General features: G+C 47.2%; 1 protein-coding gene across 1 annotated transcript in view; it reads left to right on the forward strand.

The window, feature by feature from the left end:
- Positions 1–18,500, forward strand: part of LOC130077372 (ninjurin-1-like) — a 33,257-nt gene that overhangs the window by 4,127 nt on the left and 10,630 nt on the right. Inside the window, exon 2 of the mRNA XM_056242597.1 lies at positions 555–786. Coding sequence (XP_056098572.1) covers positions 555–786 — 232 coding nt within the window. The remainder of the gene's footprint in view (positions 1–554; positions 787–18,500) is intronic.

Consider the following 18,500-nt stretch of genomic DNA (forward strand, 5'->3'; position numbering starts at 1 on the left):
GGGGTCCAACGGGTCGAAGGTCCAGATGTGAGTTTCAGTGCAGCTTCAAAGTCTCGACACGATCAAGCCGAGGAATAAGAGTCTCATCTAGACAAACCATCTGACTATTTTTCTAAAAAAAACAACAAACATTTATATACTTTTTAACCACAACTGCTCGTCTTGCACTAGCTGTGATGCGACACACATTACGTAATCAGGTTGAAAGGTCACGCGTGTTCCTGTTAAAAAATGTAGAGCAAAAAACTCAAAACTTCTCCTCCAACTTCAAAATCGTCCGTCATCGTTGTTTTACCTTTTGTTTATTTATTTATTTTGTAAATGGCGTTTGACTTAGTTTTTGTAAACACTAGGTCGGTACTTTCACCTACGTCACGCATGACCTTTCAACGTCATTACGTAATGCAAATCCTGGAGTGTTTTCCTCAAAAACCTTAATTTCTTTTCAACTGAAGAAAGAAAGACCTGAATAGCTTGGATGACATGGGGGTCAGGAGTGAACTACTCTTTTAAGGTGTACTGATATTATTCTCTCTCCATCTTTCTCTCGCCAGGCTTCTCACAGTCTGGGTCAGTCGCCCGCCCCTCTAAACATGAACCATTATGCCAATAAGAAGAGTGCAGCGGAGAGCATGCTGGACGTGGCCCTGCTGATGGCCAACGCGTCGCAGCTGAAGGCCGTGCTGGAGCAGGGGCCCGAATACTCCCTGTACACGTCCCTCGTCACGCTCATTAGCCTGTCGCTCTGTCTGCAGGTGTTAGTGGGGATCTTGCTCATCTTTATAGGTGATTGAGAACACACACAGTTCTAGGGCACAACAGGGCTAAAGGCTCATCACATTTGATCTTATTGTCCTCTGAACCTCTAGATATCAACGCAGCAATTTTGGGTCTTGTTAATGATCTTTAGTTTTGTTCGAGGTAATTAAATCAACAATATTTAAATAACCGTGAATTATGTGAGAGTATTGGCACTGTATTGCCAAAAGTATTGGGACACCTCTCCAAATAATAAAATTCTGGTGTTCCAATCACGTCCATGGCCACAGTTGTATAAAATCAAGCATTAGGCATGCAGACGCTTCTACACACATCTGTGAAAGAATGGGTCGCTCTCAGAAGCTCAGTGAAGATCAAGCGTGGTACCATGATAGGTTGCCACCTGTGCAATAAGTCCATTCATGGAATTTCCTCACTACTAAATATTCCACGGTCAACTGTCATTGGTATTATAACAAAGTGGAACTTATAACAAATTATAACAATTGGGAGCAAAAGCAACTCAGCCACGAAGTGGTAAGCCACATAAAATAATAATAATTCATTACATTTATATAGCGCTTTTCTAGGCACTCAAAGCACTACACATGGAAGGGGGAATCTCCTCAACCACCATCAAAATCACAGAGCGGGGTCAGCGCATGCTTTGATACTTTCTGCAGAGTCAATAGCTACAGACCTCCAAACTTCTTGTGGCCTTCAGAATAGCTCAAGAACAGTGCACATAGAGAGCATAATGGAAATGGTTTCCATGGCCGAGCAGCTGCAACCAAGCCTTACATCACCAAGTGCAATGCAAAGCGTCGGATGCAGTGGTGTAAAACGTGGGATGCAGTGGTGTAAAGTGTGGGATGCAGTAGTGTAAAACATGGGATGCAGTGGTGTAAAACGTGGGATGCAGTGGTGTAAACCGTGGGATGCAGTGGAGTGAAACGTGGGATGCAGTGGTGTAAAGCCTGGGATGCAGTGGAGTAAAACGTGGGGTGCAGTGGTGTAAAGCGTGGGATCCAGTGGTGTAAAGCGTGGGATGCAGTGGTGTAAAGCGTGGGATGCAGTGGTGTAAAGCGTGGGATGCAGTGATGTAAAGCGTGGGATGCAGTGGTGTAAAGCGTGGGATGCAGTGGTGTAAAGCGTGGGATCCGGGGGTCTAAAGCGTGGTATCCAGGGGTGTAAAGCGTGGGGTGCAGTGGTGTAAAGCGTGGGATGCAGTGGTGTAAAGCGTGGGATGCAGTGATGTAAAGCGTGGGATGCAGTGGAGTAAAGCGTGGGATGCAGTGGTGTAAAGCGTGGGATGCTGTGGAGTAAAGCGTGGGATGCAGTGGAGTAAAGCGTGGGATGCAGTGGTGTAAAGCATGGGATCCGGGGGTCTAAAGCGTGGTATCCAGGGGTGTAAAGCGTGGGATGCAGTGGAGTAAAGCGTGGGATGCAGTGGTGTAAAGCGTGGGATCCGGGGGTGTAAAGCGTGGGATGCAGTGGTGTAAAGCGTGGGATGCAGTGGTGTAAAGCGTGGGATCCGGGGGTGTAAAGCGTTGGATGCAGTGGAGTAAAGCGTGGGATGCAGTGGTGTAAAGCGTGGGATCCGGGGGGGTAAAAAGTGGGGTGCAGTGGTGTAAAGCGTGGGATGCAGTGGTGTAAAGCGTGGGATGCAGTGGTCTAAAGCGTGGTATCCAGGGGTGTAAAGCGTGGGGTGCAGTGGTGTAAAGCGTGGGATGCAGTGGTCTAAAGCGTGGTATCCAGGGGTGTAAAGCGTGGGATGCAGTGGTGTAAAGCGTGGGATCCGGGGGGGTAAAAAGTGGGGTGCAGTGGTGTAAAGCGTGGGATGCAGTGGTGTAAAGCGTGGGATGCAGTGGTCTAAAGCGTGGTATCCAGGGGTGTAAAGCGTGGGGTGCAGTGGTGTAAAGCGTGGGATGCAGTGGTGTAAAGCGTGGGATGCAGTGATGTAAAGCGTGGGATGCAGTGGTGTAAAGCGTGGGATGCAGTGGTGTAAAGCGTGGGATGCAGTGGTGTAAAGCGTGGGATGCAGTGATGTAAAGCGTGGGATGCTGTGGAGTAAAGCGTGGGATGCAGTGGTGTAAAGCGTGGGATGCTGTGGAGTAAAGCGTGGGGTGCAGTGGTGTAAAGCGTGGGATGCAGTGGAGTAAAGCGTGGGATGCAGTGGTGTAAAGCGTGGGATCCGGGGGTGTAAAGCGTGGGGTGCACTGGTGTAAAGCGTGGGATGCAGTGGTGTAAAGCGTGGGATCCGGGGGTGTAAAGCGTGGGGTGCAGTGGTGTAAAGCGTGGGATGCAGTGGTGTAAAGCGTCTGATGCAGTGGTGTAAAGCGTGGGATGCAGTGGTGTAAAGCGTCGGATGCAGTGGTGTAAAGCGTCGGATGCAGTGGTGTAAAGCGTGGGATGCAGTGGTGTAAAGCGTGGGATGCTGTGGAGTAAAGCGTGGGATGCAGTGGAGTAAAGCGTCGGATGCAGAGGTGTAAGGTGTAAAGCGTGGGATGCAGTGGTGTAACGCGTCGGATGCAGTGGTGTAAAGCGTGGGATGCAGTGGTGTAAAGCATCGGATGCAGTGGTGTAAAGCGTGGGATGCTGTGGTGTAAAGCGTGGCATGCAGTGGTGTAAAGCGTGGGATGCTGTGGAGTAAAGCGTGGGATGCAGTGGTGTAAAGCGTGGGATGCTGTGGAGTAAAGCGTGGGGTGCAGTGGTGTAAAGCGTGGGATGCAGTGGAGTAAAGCGTGGGATGCAGTGGTGTAAAGCGTGGGATCCGGGGGTGTAAAGCGTGGGGTGCAGTGGTGTAAAGCGTGGGATGCAGTGGTGTAAAGCGTGGGATCCGGGGGTGTAAAGCGTGGGGTGCAGTGGTGTAAAGCGTGGGATGCAGTGGTGTAAAGCGTCTGATGCAGTGGTGTAAAGCGTGGGATGCAGTGGAGTAAAGCGTGGGATGCAGTGGTGTAAAGCGTGGGATCCGGGGGTGTAAAGCGTGGGGTGCACTGGTGTAAAGCGTGGGATGCAGTGGTGTAAAGCGTGGGATCCGGGGGTGTAAAGCGTGGGGTGCAGTGGTGTAAAGCGTGGGATGCAGTGGTGTAAAGCGTCTGATGCAGTGGTGTAAAGCGTGGGATGCAGTGGTGTAAAGCGTCGGATGCAGTGGTGTAAAGCGTCGGATGCAGTGGTGTAAAGCGTGGGATGCAGTGGTGTAAAGCGTGGGATGCTGTGGAGTAAAGCGTGGGATGCAGTGGAGTAAAGCGTCGGATGCAGAGGTGTAAGGTGTAAAGCGTGGGATGCAGTGGTGTAACGCGTCGGATGCAGTGGTGTAAAGCGTGGGATGCAGTGGTGTAAAGCATCGGATGCAGTGGTGTAAAGCGTGGGATGCTGTGGTGTAAAGCGTGGCATGCAGTGGTGTAAAGCGTGGGATGCTGTGGAGTAAAGCGTGGGATGCAGTGGTGTAAAGCGTGGGATGCTGTGGAGTAAAGCGTGGGGTGCAGTGGTGTAAAGCGTGGGATGCAGTGGAGTAAAGCGTGGGATGCAGTGGTGTAAAGCGTGGGATCCGGGGGTGTAAAGCGTGGGGTGCAGTGGTGTAAAGCGTGGGATGCAGTGGTGTAAAGCGTGGGATCCGGGGGTGTAAAGCGTGGGGTGCAGTGGTGTAAAGCGTGGGATGCAGTGGTGTAAAGCGTCTGATGCAGTGGTGTAAAGCGTGGGATGCAGTGGTGTAAAGCGTGGGATGCAGTGGTGTAAAGCGTGGGATGCAGTGGTGTAAAGCGTGGGATGCAGTGGTGTAAAGTGTGGGATGCAGTGGTGTAAAGCGTGGGATGCTGTGGAGTAAAGCGTGGGATGCAGTGGAGTAAAGCGTGGGGTGCAGTGGTGTAAAGCGTGGGATGCAGTGGTGTAAAGCGTCGGATGCAGTGGTGTAAAGCGTGGGATGCAGTGGTGTAAAGCGTGGGATGCAGTGGTGTAAAGCGTGGGATGCTGTGGTGTAAAGCGTGGGATGCAGTGGTGTAAAGCGTGGGACGCAGTGGTGTAAAGCGTCGGATGCAGTGGTGTAAAGCGTGGGATGCAGTGGTGTAAAGCATGGGATGCACTGGTGTAAAGCGTGTGATGCAGTGGTGTAAAGCGTGGGATGCAGTGGTGTAAAGCGTGGGATGCAGTGGTGTAAAGCGTGGGATGCAGTGGAGTAAAACGTGGGATACTGTGGAGTAAAGCGTGGGATGCAGTGGTGTAAAGCGTCGGATGCAGTGGTGTAAAGCGTGGGATGCAGTGGTGTAAAGCGTGGGATGCAGTGGTGTAAAGCGTGGGATGCAGTGGTGTAAAGCGTGGGATGCAAAGGTGTAAAGCGTGGGATGCTGTGGAGTAAAGCGTGGGGTGCAGTGGAGTAAAGCGTGGGATGCAGTGGTGTAAAGCGTGGGATCCGGGGGTGTAAAGCGTGGGGTGCAGTGGTGTAAAGCGTGGGATGCAGTGGTGTAAAGCATGGGATGCAGTGGTGTAAAGCGTGGTGTAAAGCGTGGAATGCAGTGGTGTAAAGCGTGGGATGCAGTGGTGCAAGCGTGGGATGCTGTGGAGTAAAGCGTGGGATGCTGTGGAGTAAAGCGTGGGATGCAGTGGAGTAGAGCGTGGGATGCAGTGGTGTAAAGCGTGGGATCCGGGGGTGTAAAGCGTGGGATGCAGTGGTCTAAAGCGTGGTATCCAGGGGTGTAAAGCGTGGGGTGCAGTGGTGTAAAGCGTGGGATGCAGTGGTGTAAAGCGTGGGGTGCAGTGGTGTAAAGCGTGGGATGCAGTGGTGTAAAGTAGGGCTGGGCGATATGGCCAAAAAAATTTATCACGATATTTTTTTTTATATCAGTCGATATCGATAATTATCACGATAAATGTCAAATCTTTATTTCTTTCAAGTTTAAAGGCAAATTTTTGCTCCTAAGTGAAAGTTGTATAAACCAGAGCGTTGTGGTTTTAAAAATCTGAGGTAGAACATTCAAACATTTGTCATTTTTCCTTAACAAAATAAATATCTGAAAAGAAAAATATTTCTTCAGCACAGTTTGGAGTGCAGGCTGCAATATTCAAATTACATGATTTGTCTCGAAATGCATATTTGACAGTCAGTTGACAGTAAATCTACATCCTAACTCAAGCTAATACTACTATGTTAAATTTATGTTCATTAACAAAAACAGTAACATCTGTTTGTTTGTTTGTTTTTTCAATTTAAGGACCACATTTTTATTTGGTAAAATGTAATAATCTGACTGTTTGAGTTTTATTAAAATTAACCATTGGTCATCCAGTATCATGCATTTAGATCATGATAACCACAGATAAAGGCAGGTACAGCCTATAGCACCTCACTATCATGGCAAAATGTAACTTTATGGTTTCTATGGTATTTGTATGAAAAACAGTAGCCTAAAGGGGGTCGCACACCGGACGAGAAGCGCAGCGCCGCGTCGCGCAGCGCCAGGTCTTTAAAATTCGAACACATTATTCTCTATGAGTGTACACACACCGGCGGCGCCATTCGGCGTCTGTCCGCGGCGCCCAGCTACGGCTCAGGACCTGGTTCAAAACCCTGCCGCGCCACAGAGCGCCATTTGCATAGTTTTATATTAAATTTGCATTTATTTGTCTCAAATCGTCGTTAATGTACATGGCTTCACCCTGTGCTGTTTTCACTCGGGTTAGCTAAACGCTAGCTAAATAAATACTATTGTATTATGTGACATAGTTGCCTAGACAACGGATAACGTTACAACAAAATAACAGAGTCAACGTGATAGACACTTTTACTTGATTAACGTTCAAACATCAGCTATTATTCAATGAACATAAAAAAATAAATAATGAATCAAGATAAAACACACATCGTGCAGCTCTTCTACCAGGAGTTGATTCAAAATTGTGCTCGCGCGATTAGAATGTGCGCGTCCGGTGTGCGATACCTGGAGTTGTCCTAGACGTGGCGCGACGCGGCGCTGCGCTTCTCGTCCGGTGTGCGACCCACTTAACAGTTAAATACATTATTAAATACTGTAATTATATTCCATTAGTCATTTAATACATTGTCTACATTAATAATATTATACAATAGTATATCCCACATTTCATGGTGCAGTTAATATTACTAGGCTAACGTTACAGTAAATCCATGGTAGGCTAAATGGATTCAGTATCAATTCAGATTCTGACTGTTTCGCTGCGCAGTGTTTCTCCTGTTTGTCAGCGGTGTTTCATCTGCCTTTAAACTGATTTAAACTGGACATTTGTGTTCTTCGCTGAACTTTAGCGCTTCTCACTGGATCTCGTGAGCGAGACGATCAGAGTAAACGCGTCTGCTCTAGTGAGCTCGCGCTGCCATTTGGACTTTGAGCCGAGCTGATAAACGGTCCGTGTGGCGCGCGGTTCAAATGAGTTTCGTTCCGCTTTTGGCGCATACACATTATCGAACATTTATCGACCTCTTGATATCGTTTTATCGAGAAAAAATATATCGCGATAATTATCGTTATCGTTTTATCGCCCAGCCCTAGTGTAAAGCGTGGGATGCAGTGGTGTAAAGCGTGGGATGCAGTGGTGTAAAGCGTGGGATGCAGTGATGTAAAGCGTGGGATGCTGTGGAGTAAAGCGTGGGATGCAGTGGTGTAAAGCGTGGGATGCTGTGGAGTAAAGCGTGGGGTGCAGTGGTGTAAAGCGTGGGATGCAGTGGAGTAAAGCGTGGGGTGCAGTGGTGTAAAGCATGGGATGCAGTGGTGTAAAGCGGGGATGCAGTGGTGTAAAGCGTGGGATGCAGTGGTGTAAAGCGTTGGATGCAGTGGTGTAAAGCGTGGGATGTAGTGGTGTAAAGCGTGGGATGCAGTGGTGTAAAGCGTTGGATGCAGTGGTGTAAAGCGTGGGATGCAGTGGTGTAAAGCGTGGGGTGCAGTGGTGTAAAGCGTTGGATGCAGTGGTGTAAAGCGTGGGATGCAGTGGTGTAAAGCGTGGGATGCAGTGGTGTAAAGCGTTGGATGCAGTGGTGTAAAGCGTGGGGTGCAGTGGTGTAAAGCGTGGGATGCAGTGGAGTAAAGCGTGGGGTGCAGTGGTGTAAAGCATGGGATGCAGTGGTGCAAAGCGTGGGATGCAGTGGTGTAAAGCGTGGGATGCAGTGATGTAAAGCATGGGATGCAGTGGTGTAAAGCGTGTGATGCAGTGGTGTAAAGCGTGGGATGCAGTGGTGTAAAGCGTGGGATACAGTGGTGTAAAGCATGGGATGCAGTGATGTAAAGCATGGGATGCAGTGGTGTAAAGCATGGGATGCAGTGGTGTAAAGCGTGGGATGCAGTGGTGTAAAGCGTGGGGTGCAGTGGTGTAAAGCTTGGGATGCAGTGATGTAAAGCGTGGGATGCTGTGTAGTAAAGCGTTGGATGCTGTGGAGTAAAGCGTGGGATGCAGTGGAGTAAAACGTGGGATGCAGTGGTGTAAAGCGTGGGATCCGGTGGTGTAAAGCGTGGGATCCGGTGGTGTAAAGCGAGGGATGCAGTGGTGTAAAGCGTGGGATGCAGTGGTGTAAAGCGTGGGGTGCAGTGGTGTAAAGCGTGGGATGCAGTGGTGTAAAGCGTGGGGTGCAGTGGTGTAAAGCGTGGGATGCAGTGGTGTAAAGCGTGGGATGCAGTGGTGTAAAGCGTGGGATGCAGTGATGTAAAGCGTGGGATGCTGTGGAGTAAAGCGTTGGATGCAGTGATGTAAAGCGTGGGATGCAGTGGTGTAAAGCGTGGGATGCAGTGGTGTAAAGCGTGGGATGCAGTGATGTAAAGCGTGGGATGCTGTGGAGAAAAACGTGGGATGCAGTGGTGTAAAGCGTGGGATGCTGTGGAGTAAAGCGTGGGATGCAGTGGTGTAAAGCGTGGGATGCAGTGATGTAAAGTATGGGATGCAGTGGTGTAAAGCATGGGATGCAGTGGTGTAAAGTGTGGGATGCAGTGGTGTAAAGCTTGGGATGCAGTGGTGTAAAGCGTGGGATGCTGTGGAGAAAAACGTGGGATGCAGTGGTGTAAAGCGTGGGATGCTATGGAGTAAAGCGTGGGATGCAGTGGTGTAAAGCGTGGGATGCAGTGATGTAAAGTATGGGATGCAGTGGTGTAAAGCGTGGGATGCTGTGGAGTAAAGCGTGGGATGCTGTGGAGTAAAGCGTGGGATGCAGTGGAGTAAAGCGTGGGATGCAGTGGTGTAAAGCGTGGGATCCGGTGGTGTAAAGCGTGGGATGCAGTGGTGTAAAGCGTGGGATGCAGTGGTGTAAAGCGTGGGATGCTGTGGTGTAAAGCGTGGGATGCAGTGGAGTAAAGCGTGGGATGCAGTGGAGTAAAGCGTGGGATGCAGTGGTGTGAAGCGTGGGATCCGGTGGTGTAAAGCGTGGGATGCAGTGGTGTAAAGCGTGGGATGCTGTGGAGTAAAGCGTGGGATGCAGTGGAGTACAGCGTGGGATGCAGTGGAGTAAAGCGTGGGATGCAGTGGAGTAAAGCGTGGGATGCAGTGGAGTAAAGCGTGGGATGCAGTGGTGTAAAGCGTGGGATGCTGTGGAGTAAAGCGTGGGATGCTGTGGAGTAAAGCGTGGGATGCAGTGGAGTAAAGCGTGGGATGCAGTGGTGTAAAGCGTGGGATCCGGTGGTGTAAAGCGTGGGATGCAGTGGTGTAAAGCGTGGGATGCAGTGGTGTAAAGCGTGGGATGCTGTGGTGTAAAGCGTGGGATGCAGTGGAGTAAAGCGTGGGATGCAGTGGAGTAAAGCGTGGGATGCAGTGGTGTGAAGCGTGGGATCCGGTGGTGTAAAGCGTGGGATGCAGTGGTGTAAAGCGTGGGATGCTGTGGAGTAAAGCGTGGGATGCAGTGGAGTACAGCGTGGGATGCAGTGGAGTAAAGCGTGGGATGCAGTGGAGTAAAGCGTGGGATGCAGTGGAGTAAAGCGTGGGATGCAGTGGTGTAAAGCGTGGGATGCAGTGGAGTAAAGCGTGGGATGCAGTGGTGTAAAGCGTGGGGTGCAGTGGTGTAAAGCGTGGGGTGCAGTGGTGTAAAGCGTGGGATGCAGTGGTGTAAAGCGTGGGATGCAGTGGTGTAAAGCTTGGGATGCAGTGGTGTAAAGCGTGGGATGCAGTGGTGTAAAGCGTGGGATGCAGCGGTGTAAAGCGTGGGATGCAGCGGTGTAAAGCGTGGGATGCAGTGGTGTAAAGCATGGGATGCAGTGGTGTAAAGCGTGGGATGCAGTGGTGTAAAGCGTGGGATGCAGTGGTGTAAAGCGTGGGATGCAGTGGTGTAAAGCGTGGGATGCAGTGATGTAAAGCGTGGGATGCAGTGGTGTAAAGCGTGTGATGCAGTGGTGTAAAGCGTGGGATGCAGTGGTGTAAAGCGTGGGATGCAGCGGTGTAAAGCGTGGGATGCAGTGATGTAAAGCATGGGATGCAGTGGTGTAAAGCATGGGATGCAGTGGTGTAAAGCGTGGGATGCAGTGGTGTAAAGCGTGGGGTGCAGTGGTGTAAAGCGTGGGATGCAGTGATGTAAAGCATGGGATGCTGTGTAGTAAAGCGTGGGATGCTGTGGAGTAAAGCGTGGGATGCAGTGGAGTAAAACGTGGGATGCAGTGGTGTAAAGCGTGGGATCCGGTGGTGTAAAGCGTGGGATCCAGTGGTGTAAAGCGAGGGATGCAGTGTTGTAAAGCGTGGGATGCAGTGGTGTAAAGCGTGGGATGCAGTGGAGTAAAGCGTGGGATGCTGTGGTGTAAAGCATGGGATGCAGTGGTGTAAAGTGTGGGATGCAGTGGTGTAAAGCGTGGGATGCAGTGGTGTAAAGCGTGGGATGCAGTGGTGTAAAGCGTGGGATGCAGTGGTGTAAAGCGTGGGATGCAGTGGTGTAAAGCGTGGGATGCAGTGGTCTAAAGTGTGGAATGCAGTGGTGTAAAGCGTGGGATGCAGTGGTGTAAAGCGTGGGATGCAGTGGTGTAAAGCGTGGGATGCAGTGGTGTAAAGCGTGGGATGCAGTGGTGTAAAGCGTGGGGTGCAGTGGTGTAAAGCGTGGGATGTAGTGGTGTAAAGCGTGGGATGCAGTGGTGTAAAGTGTGGGATGCAGTGGTGTAAAGCGTGGGATTCAGTGGTGTAAAGCGTGGGGTGCAGTGGTGTAAAGCGTGGGATTTAGTGGTGTAAAGCGTGGGATGCAGTGGTGTAAAGTGTGGGATGCAGTGGTGTAAAGCGTGGGATGCAGTGGTGTAAAGCGTGGGGTGCAGTGGTGTAAAGCGTGGGATGCAGTGGTGTAAAGCGTGGGATTCAGTGGTGTAAAGCGTGGGGTGCAGTGGTGTAAAGCGTGGGATTTAGTGGTGTAAAGCGTGGGATGCAGTGGTGTAAAGTGTGGGATGCAGTGGTGTAAAGCGTGGGATGCAGTGGTGTAAAGCAGCCGCCACTGGACTCTAGAGCAGTGGAGACGTGTTCTCTGGAGTGACGAATCACGCTTCCCTGTGTGGCAATCCGATGGACGAGTCTGAGTTTGGCGGTTGCGAGGGGAACGGTACTTGCCTGACTGCATTGTGCCAAGTGTAAAGTTTGGTGGAGGGGGGATTATGGTGCGGGGTTGTTTTTCAGGGGTTGGGCTTGGCCCCTTAGTTTCAGTGAAAGGAACTCTTAATGCTTCAGCATTGCAAGACATTTTGGATAATTTCATGCTCCCAACTTTGTGGGAACAGTTTGGGGATGTTCCTGTTCCAACATGACTGCGCACCAGTGCACAAAGCAGGTCCATAAAGACATGGATGAGCGAGTTTGGTGTGGAGTCCTGACCTTAACCCTAAACCCGATAGAACAGCTTTGGGATGAATTAGAGTGGAGACTAGGCCAGGCCTTCTCGTCTAACATCAATTTCTGACCTCACAAATGCGCTTCCAGAAGAATGGTTAAAAATTCCCATAAACATACTCCTAAACCTTGTGGAAAGCCTTCCCAGAAGATTTTAAGCTGTTATAGCTGTAAAGGGTGGGCCAACTCCATATTAAACCCTTCGGATCAGGAATGGGATGTCATGAAAGTTCATGTACATGTAAAGGAAGACGTCCCAAAACTTTTGCCAATATTGGGCAACAATCGCCGTTCCAGCTATCAGACACACATTTTAAGAATGTTTTAAGTTATGAAAACATTATTTCTGAATGTTCTCTGAACGTCTAAAACGTCCATTTTATGTTACGTTACGTTAAGGGAACATTCCATTTTATCATTCTTCAAACATTGTGGGAATGTCACTTTTGAATGTTCTCTGAACGTTCTGAAACAAGTTGTAACATTTAAAAAAGTTAGAATGTCCAAAACGTTTCAAAAATGAAAAGTTCCATGTAAAATGTATCAATGTTTTTGTGCAAATATTTTGAGAACATTATTCAAATATTTATTATAACATTATAATGAGATAACATTTAACAAACGTTCTATTAAAGTCCCCCTGTAGTCAATAATTTTATCCCTTAAAACTCATCTTTGATCACCAAAATTACATATTTAAACGTTTTTAACTCAACACCCTTGCCCTTATTTAGTATGCGCGGTTCTATGAATGTGCAAATGAGCCCCGCCTCCACTCACTCAGCTCAGAGATCCACTGGTTGACGATCACACGTTGATCTGATTGGTTACAAGGTCGTTTGTGACGTCAGAAACACCAGCGATTTCAAACCGTGTTTTTGAGACTGTCTTTGGTTCACTGCAGTTTTAAGCAGAAAATACTCAGCAATGCTGTCGACTTATGAACTTACACATGGTGTGTCTTAAAGCATATTAAAAACATCACATAGACAAATAAACACATTAAAAACATTAAAAGCTGGATTTTCACCACAGGGGGATTTTAACGGAAGAATGTTTGTTCGTGACTTTAAGAGAACCTAGAGAGAACGTTCCCTGTCAGCTGAGGCGTTTTTACCTACTATACCTGCCAATGACTAATACTGAAAAACATCCACACCAGTTTAATCTTATATCCAACTAAGATAACCACCATTTGGTGGTTTCTTATGTGTTCGCATTTGTGGTTAAACTGCAACGACTGAGAGCTGCTGAATAATTTCCGGTCAACACACGTTCACTCACTATACTGAAGCTGAAAGCTCAGCTCTGCTTCAGGGACGCTCTGTGAAACTGAATTTGAATTTGGGATTAAAGAGCAACACATGACAATAGCATCACAATACATTCTCCCCTGCTCTCTCTTTCTGTTTGACCTACATATCAGCAGATCCTTTCTGTCTCTGTCTTTCCCTTTCTGTGACCCTCCAGAGCTTCCATTCTGAACCCGCTGACCTCACGCGTCTCTGTCTCTCTCTCTGAACCAGTTGAGCGTGATGTGAGCACCTTTTATTTTGCATTTGAACAGAAAGACATCCAGTCTTTCCATCACACACACACGCAAACACGCATTAACAGTGAATTACATCAACAGAGAGCACTTTAATTTTGTCAGACTGCGACTAATCTGTGATGAGCAGCTAGTCTGGGTTATGAAGCTCATCAGAAGAGTCATTCGGCAATGAATGCCATCTAGTGTGTAGAAAACTGCCTGCTCACACTGAACTATATGATATTTTATTTCTATTCATAACAGTAGAAAACCTCTCAGGTTACTGTTGTAACCTTGGTTCCCAAAGAGACGGGAATGAGACATTGCGTAGTCCAGCTACGCTGTGGGAACTCTTCCCCTTTATAGAAATCGAATAGGATAGCGCCAGTGAATTAACTGGCCAATTGTCTCGAATATACAAATACTGACAAGCGTTCGGGCAGTATAAAATGTAGAGGGGCAACAATGACGTCACAATCTAAGACTGAACGCTTGCACAGCTGGGAGAGCGGCGAGCAAGGCGGCTTACGCAAAGTCTCGTTCCCGTCTCGCAGGGAACCGAGGTTAAAACAGTAACCAGAGACGCTCCCTTCCGAGAGCGGTCACTTCGACATCGCGTAGCCCAGCTACGCTGTGGGAACCTTGTTCAATCCCGCTGTGAGAAAGGCGAAGAAACAGGGTTAAGTTTACACCAATCACGGAGTAGAACGAACATAAAGCTCAACCAATGGCGACACCGCTAGGAGTGCTCACAGCTGATAGGTGGAGCTAAGCCAATGAGATGCCAGCTCAGGGATTACCAAAATTTGCATATCAGATTTGAATGTGAGCGGGCTACACTGAATACAGGGAAGACACAACAACAGTGAGCACATAGGCATGCACAGCATCAACAGCTAAAGTGGTAACAGACTGTGCCCAGAAGCAGTTATTTTAGCAATATCCCAGAAAATAAGTGAGGTTATTCACTCACCGCAAGCACTTGAGATGCCAAAGACGGCACATCCAACTTGTAAACCCTGGTGAAAGTGTTCTGTGAAGACCAGCCAGAAGCAAAGCATATATCCCGGATAGCCATACCTCTAGACCAGGCCCATGAAGAGGCGATAGCCCTTGTCGAGTGAGCCCTGATGTTGAGGGAGTATTCCTGTCCCTGGTCTGCATAAGCCAAAGCGATAGCGTCCACTATCCAGAGAGCACTATCCATAAAGAGCTGGTCCGACTGTCGAAAGGCGGCCGTGTGGTCTAAATAACTCAGCAAAGCCCTGAGAGGGCAAACAGCGCTCTGAGCGTCAGCATCATGCGAGGTTGAAGACTCGGAAGACAACGCGGGTAGAGAAATGACCTGCGCTTTAAAGGGAGTAGAAAGAGATTTAGGCACAAACCTGGTCTTGGCCAGATAGTGACACCCAGTCACTGGGTCCAAGACGAATACAATGGTCGTTCATCAAGAACGCCTGTAATTCTCAAATGTGCTTACCCGAAGAGAGCTTCCTAGCAAGGGCTCGAACGGGGTTAGATAGAGAGCCTTCAGAACCAGCGCTAGGCCGGAGGGCGTGGGGGAGGCAATCTCCTCGCTCCCCTGAGAAATCTGACCACCAGTGCATGCCTCCCAATCGATTGCCCGTCAACTGGGGAACGAAACGAGATGATAGCGGCAACATAAACTTTTAGCGCGGCCGGGAGGCTCCCATTATCCAACCTGTGCTACAGAAAACGTAAAACATCCGACACGGGACAACTCGCCGGGTCGATATCTTTATCACAACACCATTTCACAAACACTCCCCATTTTAGAGCGTAAAGGCACCAAGTGGAAGCTGCACGAGACTCTGTGAGTGCTGTTGTGGTCGGGGATGAAGGCCCACCTGAGAGCGGCACCTCCCTCGCTTCATTTACCCCTCCAACTCGACGTCAGCGCCGAAAGGGTCACAATAAGAAGTCTGTGTCTAGAGATGCAGCGGGTGAGCTGACTATGTTAATGAGACACATAACTATCTAAAAATATTATGCTGAATAGTAAAGTTGTTGTACTTCTCTGTACCTCTCAAAACCACATGAGAGAGCAATGACAAGGGTCATTGTCCACAAATACAAAGGAACTATTATATCATGCTTCCACAGGAAAAGCAGGACTACACTTGCTGGGACCAGCAAGTCACACTCGTGATATTGAAATAACAGTCATATGCCTTATTGAAATAACAGTCATGTGTTTTACATTTGTACTGTATGTATGTGTGTGCCTTCTGTTAACTATGCTGACGACGGCTGGATTTACACGATAAAAGAGGAGACCTGGACAGGACCCCTTTGCTCTTCCTTGCAATCTCCAGTCCGGTACACCAGCAGTTATCGGATGCAAGAAGCTTTAAGCCTAGCTAGTATTACTCTGTTAGAATTTGTACTCCTTTTGGAATCTGTAACAAGTATTCTTTTTCATTTTGATTCTTTTAATAAATATTGTTAAACATTTATTATAATCATCTTGACTGGACCTTGGATTCTTGAGTACGTGTCACATTCTTCTTTCCGGATCAGGAAGATCCCGACTGAAGGAAACGACCAGAGGGTGAGCATTCTTTTGATATAAGAATGATCACTGTGAGATTTGATTGATTAAAAAGCCTAGCCAAAGAGGCAGCTTACGACAGGGTTATTGTTGTATAGCGAACACGGTTGAAGAGTACCTAAAAAAGTAGACCTATACTATAAAGGGGAAATCTATTATATTTATAATTTATTATCTTTATAATAGAATACGAATTTATAGAGACTGATCGCTTAACTCTTAAAGGCACGACTAAAGGATAGGCTCTTTAGTTACCGCGGGATTATCCATATGTCCTGGGTAGGATGTAGGATAATTTGGAACGGTATTAATCGTGACAACCTTTACATGGGGGCTCGTCCGTACATTGCAATTAAACTTTCGAGATATCTAAACTGCCTTACAAGTAAATATCTTTCCTTGTGGCCAGAGGAGATTTATTTGTTGTTTACAGGCTGGTAAATTGTGATTTGAATCACATGGAAAATTTACCTTTATAACTAATCTGGTTTTACCGATCTGTAGTGATAATTACTACGAGAAATCGTGTTAATTATTCATATACAGTGAGGATAAGCCTATTCCCTAATTTGGGATAGTTTAAGGTGCTCGTCAGTTTTGATTGTGAGACCCGGAGAAAAAAGTGATTTTTGATCAATCAAATTGGATGACCCGAAATAATTCGCAAAATTAAATAGAGGACGCTCTATTAATAAGAAAAGCGGAACCGCGCGGCAGAACCTGAGAGTATCTGTAAAATCTAAAAAACAATCCCTTAGAGTAGGGAGGCAGTTTTCCTAGTCTGCATTTCCAACTAAAATGACCCAAATGACTCAGATGGCTCAAATACCAGTAGATTTAAATGTTTGTCAAGCTCCTCAGGAAGAAACCATTTACAGAATCACTATAACGAAACGTGATAATTTTCAAAAGCAGAAAAATGCTAAAGAAAAAGATGAAGGATGGTATATAGGAGATTACGAAATAAATAATGGACAGGAATTCATCTGCACTTCAGCAGCAGATGTAAGGGCCATTGTAGGACGAATTAATGACAATAGAGTGAAAGGGGACAAAATTAAAGTGCATTTTGATCCAGGAATGGAAGTAACATACAAACCAACCACCGATTCTAGTGTAGAAGTTTACTATGGTAAAACGAGAGTGATGTATGATGGTACAGCGATGCCTCAAAGACAGCGCAGGGATTCACATAATACAGAAATTTATTTTTCTGATATGGAAAAACCTGGCCCTAGCACTCAGAGAAAATTAGATTTTCGAGAAACAAATCTTGGACTCCAGTACATACCACTGGCTAATGAATTAATTAATACTATGAATAGTATGAATAAGTCAGTCCACAGTAAAAATAGACGTGAGGATACAGTCACCGAAGGTGAAGACACTGAATGGGAAGAAAGTGAAGCATTAAAGTGGGACGATCCCATCCCGCGAAGAAAAAGTGTTAATTACAGAAAGTCGAGACCATTATCTCAAGAAAGAAAGAGTAGTAGCCATGCTAGGGAACATATAGATCTGGCAGGGAGAAAAACTCTAACAAAACCAGGACATAGCCTAGCAGGGAGAATCAGAAGGGAGGTACCAGAGTACATGCAGAGAATTTTTCTGGCAGCTACGGGGCCAACAGCTGATGAGATTTTGGACATGGTTAACACTAGCACAAAGGCTAAGCACGATATGATTGCAGAGCAGAAAGACTCATGTCAAAAGGCTCTATCACTGTTGCTGCGTTTGACGCTGTCAGAAAATAGGGGAAGAATTGAAAGGGACCCTGTTATGGGTGACATATTTGAACTCAGAAAGGAAGTATTAGAACAATCAAATATTCCTATATATAACAGGAGACCTTTGTCAAAAACTTCGCCGGATAATGAAATAGGTGATGAAGATGACCTGTACTCAGAGGAAGAAATTGAAGAGCACAGGCAGAGAGGAGGATTAGGCATAAGCTTATCTGAAGTAGCAGCCTCCTCCAGAAAGACAAGGAAACTGAAAGTAAACAGTCCCCAGATCAGGGGGGCCTATAGGGAACAATATGACCTTTGTGAAGAATCTGAATCGAGTGAGTTCTCTTCTTCGGAAGAAGAAGTTGATCCTAGGCCTAATAGAATGACTAGGGCGAGACCTAAACATTCTATTACGGCCACAGAAATATCAATGTTTAATGGGATGAAACTGGATTTAAGAGACAACATGAAAAGCTGCCAAAAAATAGTGGAGCTAGGAAAGAGGCTTAATATCCATGATGAAGATATAGAGCTAATGATTAACCAACTAGTAGGGTTAAATTTAAAAATTGATGATATTTCCCTTCACCAGAAAAACATCTCTGGTGTAACTGCAAAAGAAAAGTTTGACAAAGGACTAGGAGAAATAAAGAGCACAGGGGTACTGATATTCTGCAAAAATAGAGCCCATAGGGGCAGAGAACCAATACAAACTGTAAAAGAATTGCTAAAATTCGAAAAAGACCTCCCAGGTCTGACTCCGTTAAAAACTTGGGGTAAAGAAACTGACTGGGATGAGTTACAGACTTTTGCAGTGAGGTACGATAGACGGTCTAAGCAGGAGGCAGAGAAAAAGGGAAATCCAGATCCTAATAACCTAGCAAATGGCAGGCTGCAAAGTCATAGACGTTCAGAAAGGCTCAGAGAGAGGCAGGGCCGTGTTGTTCAACAAGTGCCCAGATATTTTGAGAAGCCCATAGGCCCAAGAGAACAAAGAAACCATGTCAGAACAGCTGGTTTTCAGAGAAGGGGCAGATCTCAGAGCCGAGGAAGGCAAAGGAAGCCTAACTCACTACAAAGGCCACCATTCATAAAAAATGGTAGTAAACAG

Source organism: Rhinichthys klamathensis, unplaced genomic scaffold (assembly GCF_029890125.1).
Source record: "Rhinichthys klamathensis goyatoka isolate OS25496 unplaced genomic scaffold, OSU_Roscu_1.1 h1tg000732l_1, whole genome shotgun sequence".
Classification (NCBI taxonomy): Eukaryota; Metazoa; Chordata; class Actinopteri; order Cypriniformes; family Leuciscidae; genus Rhinichthys; species Rhinichthys klamathensis.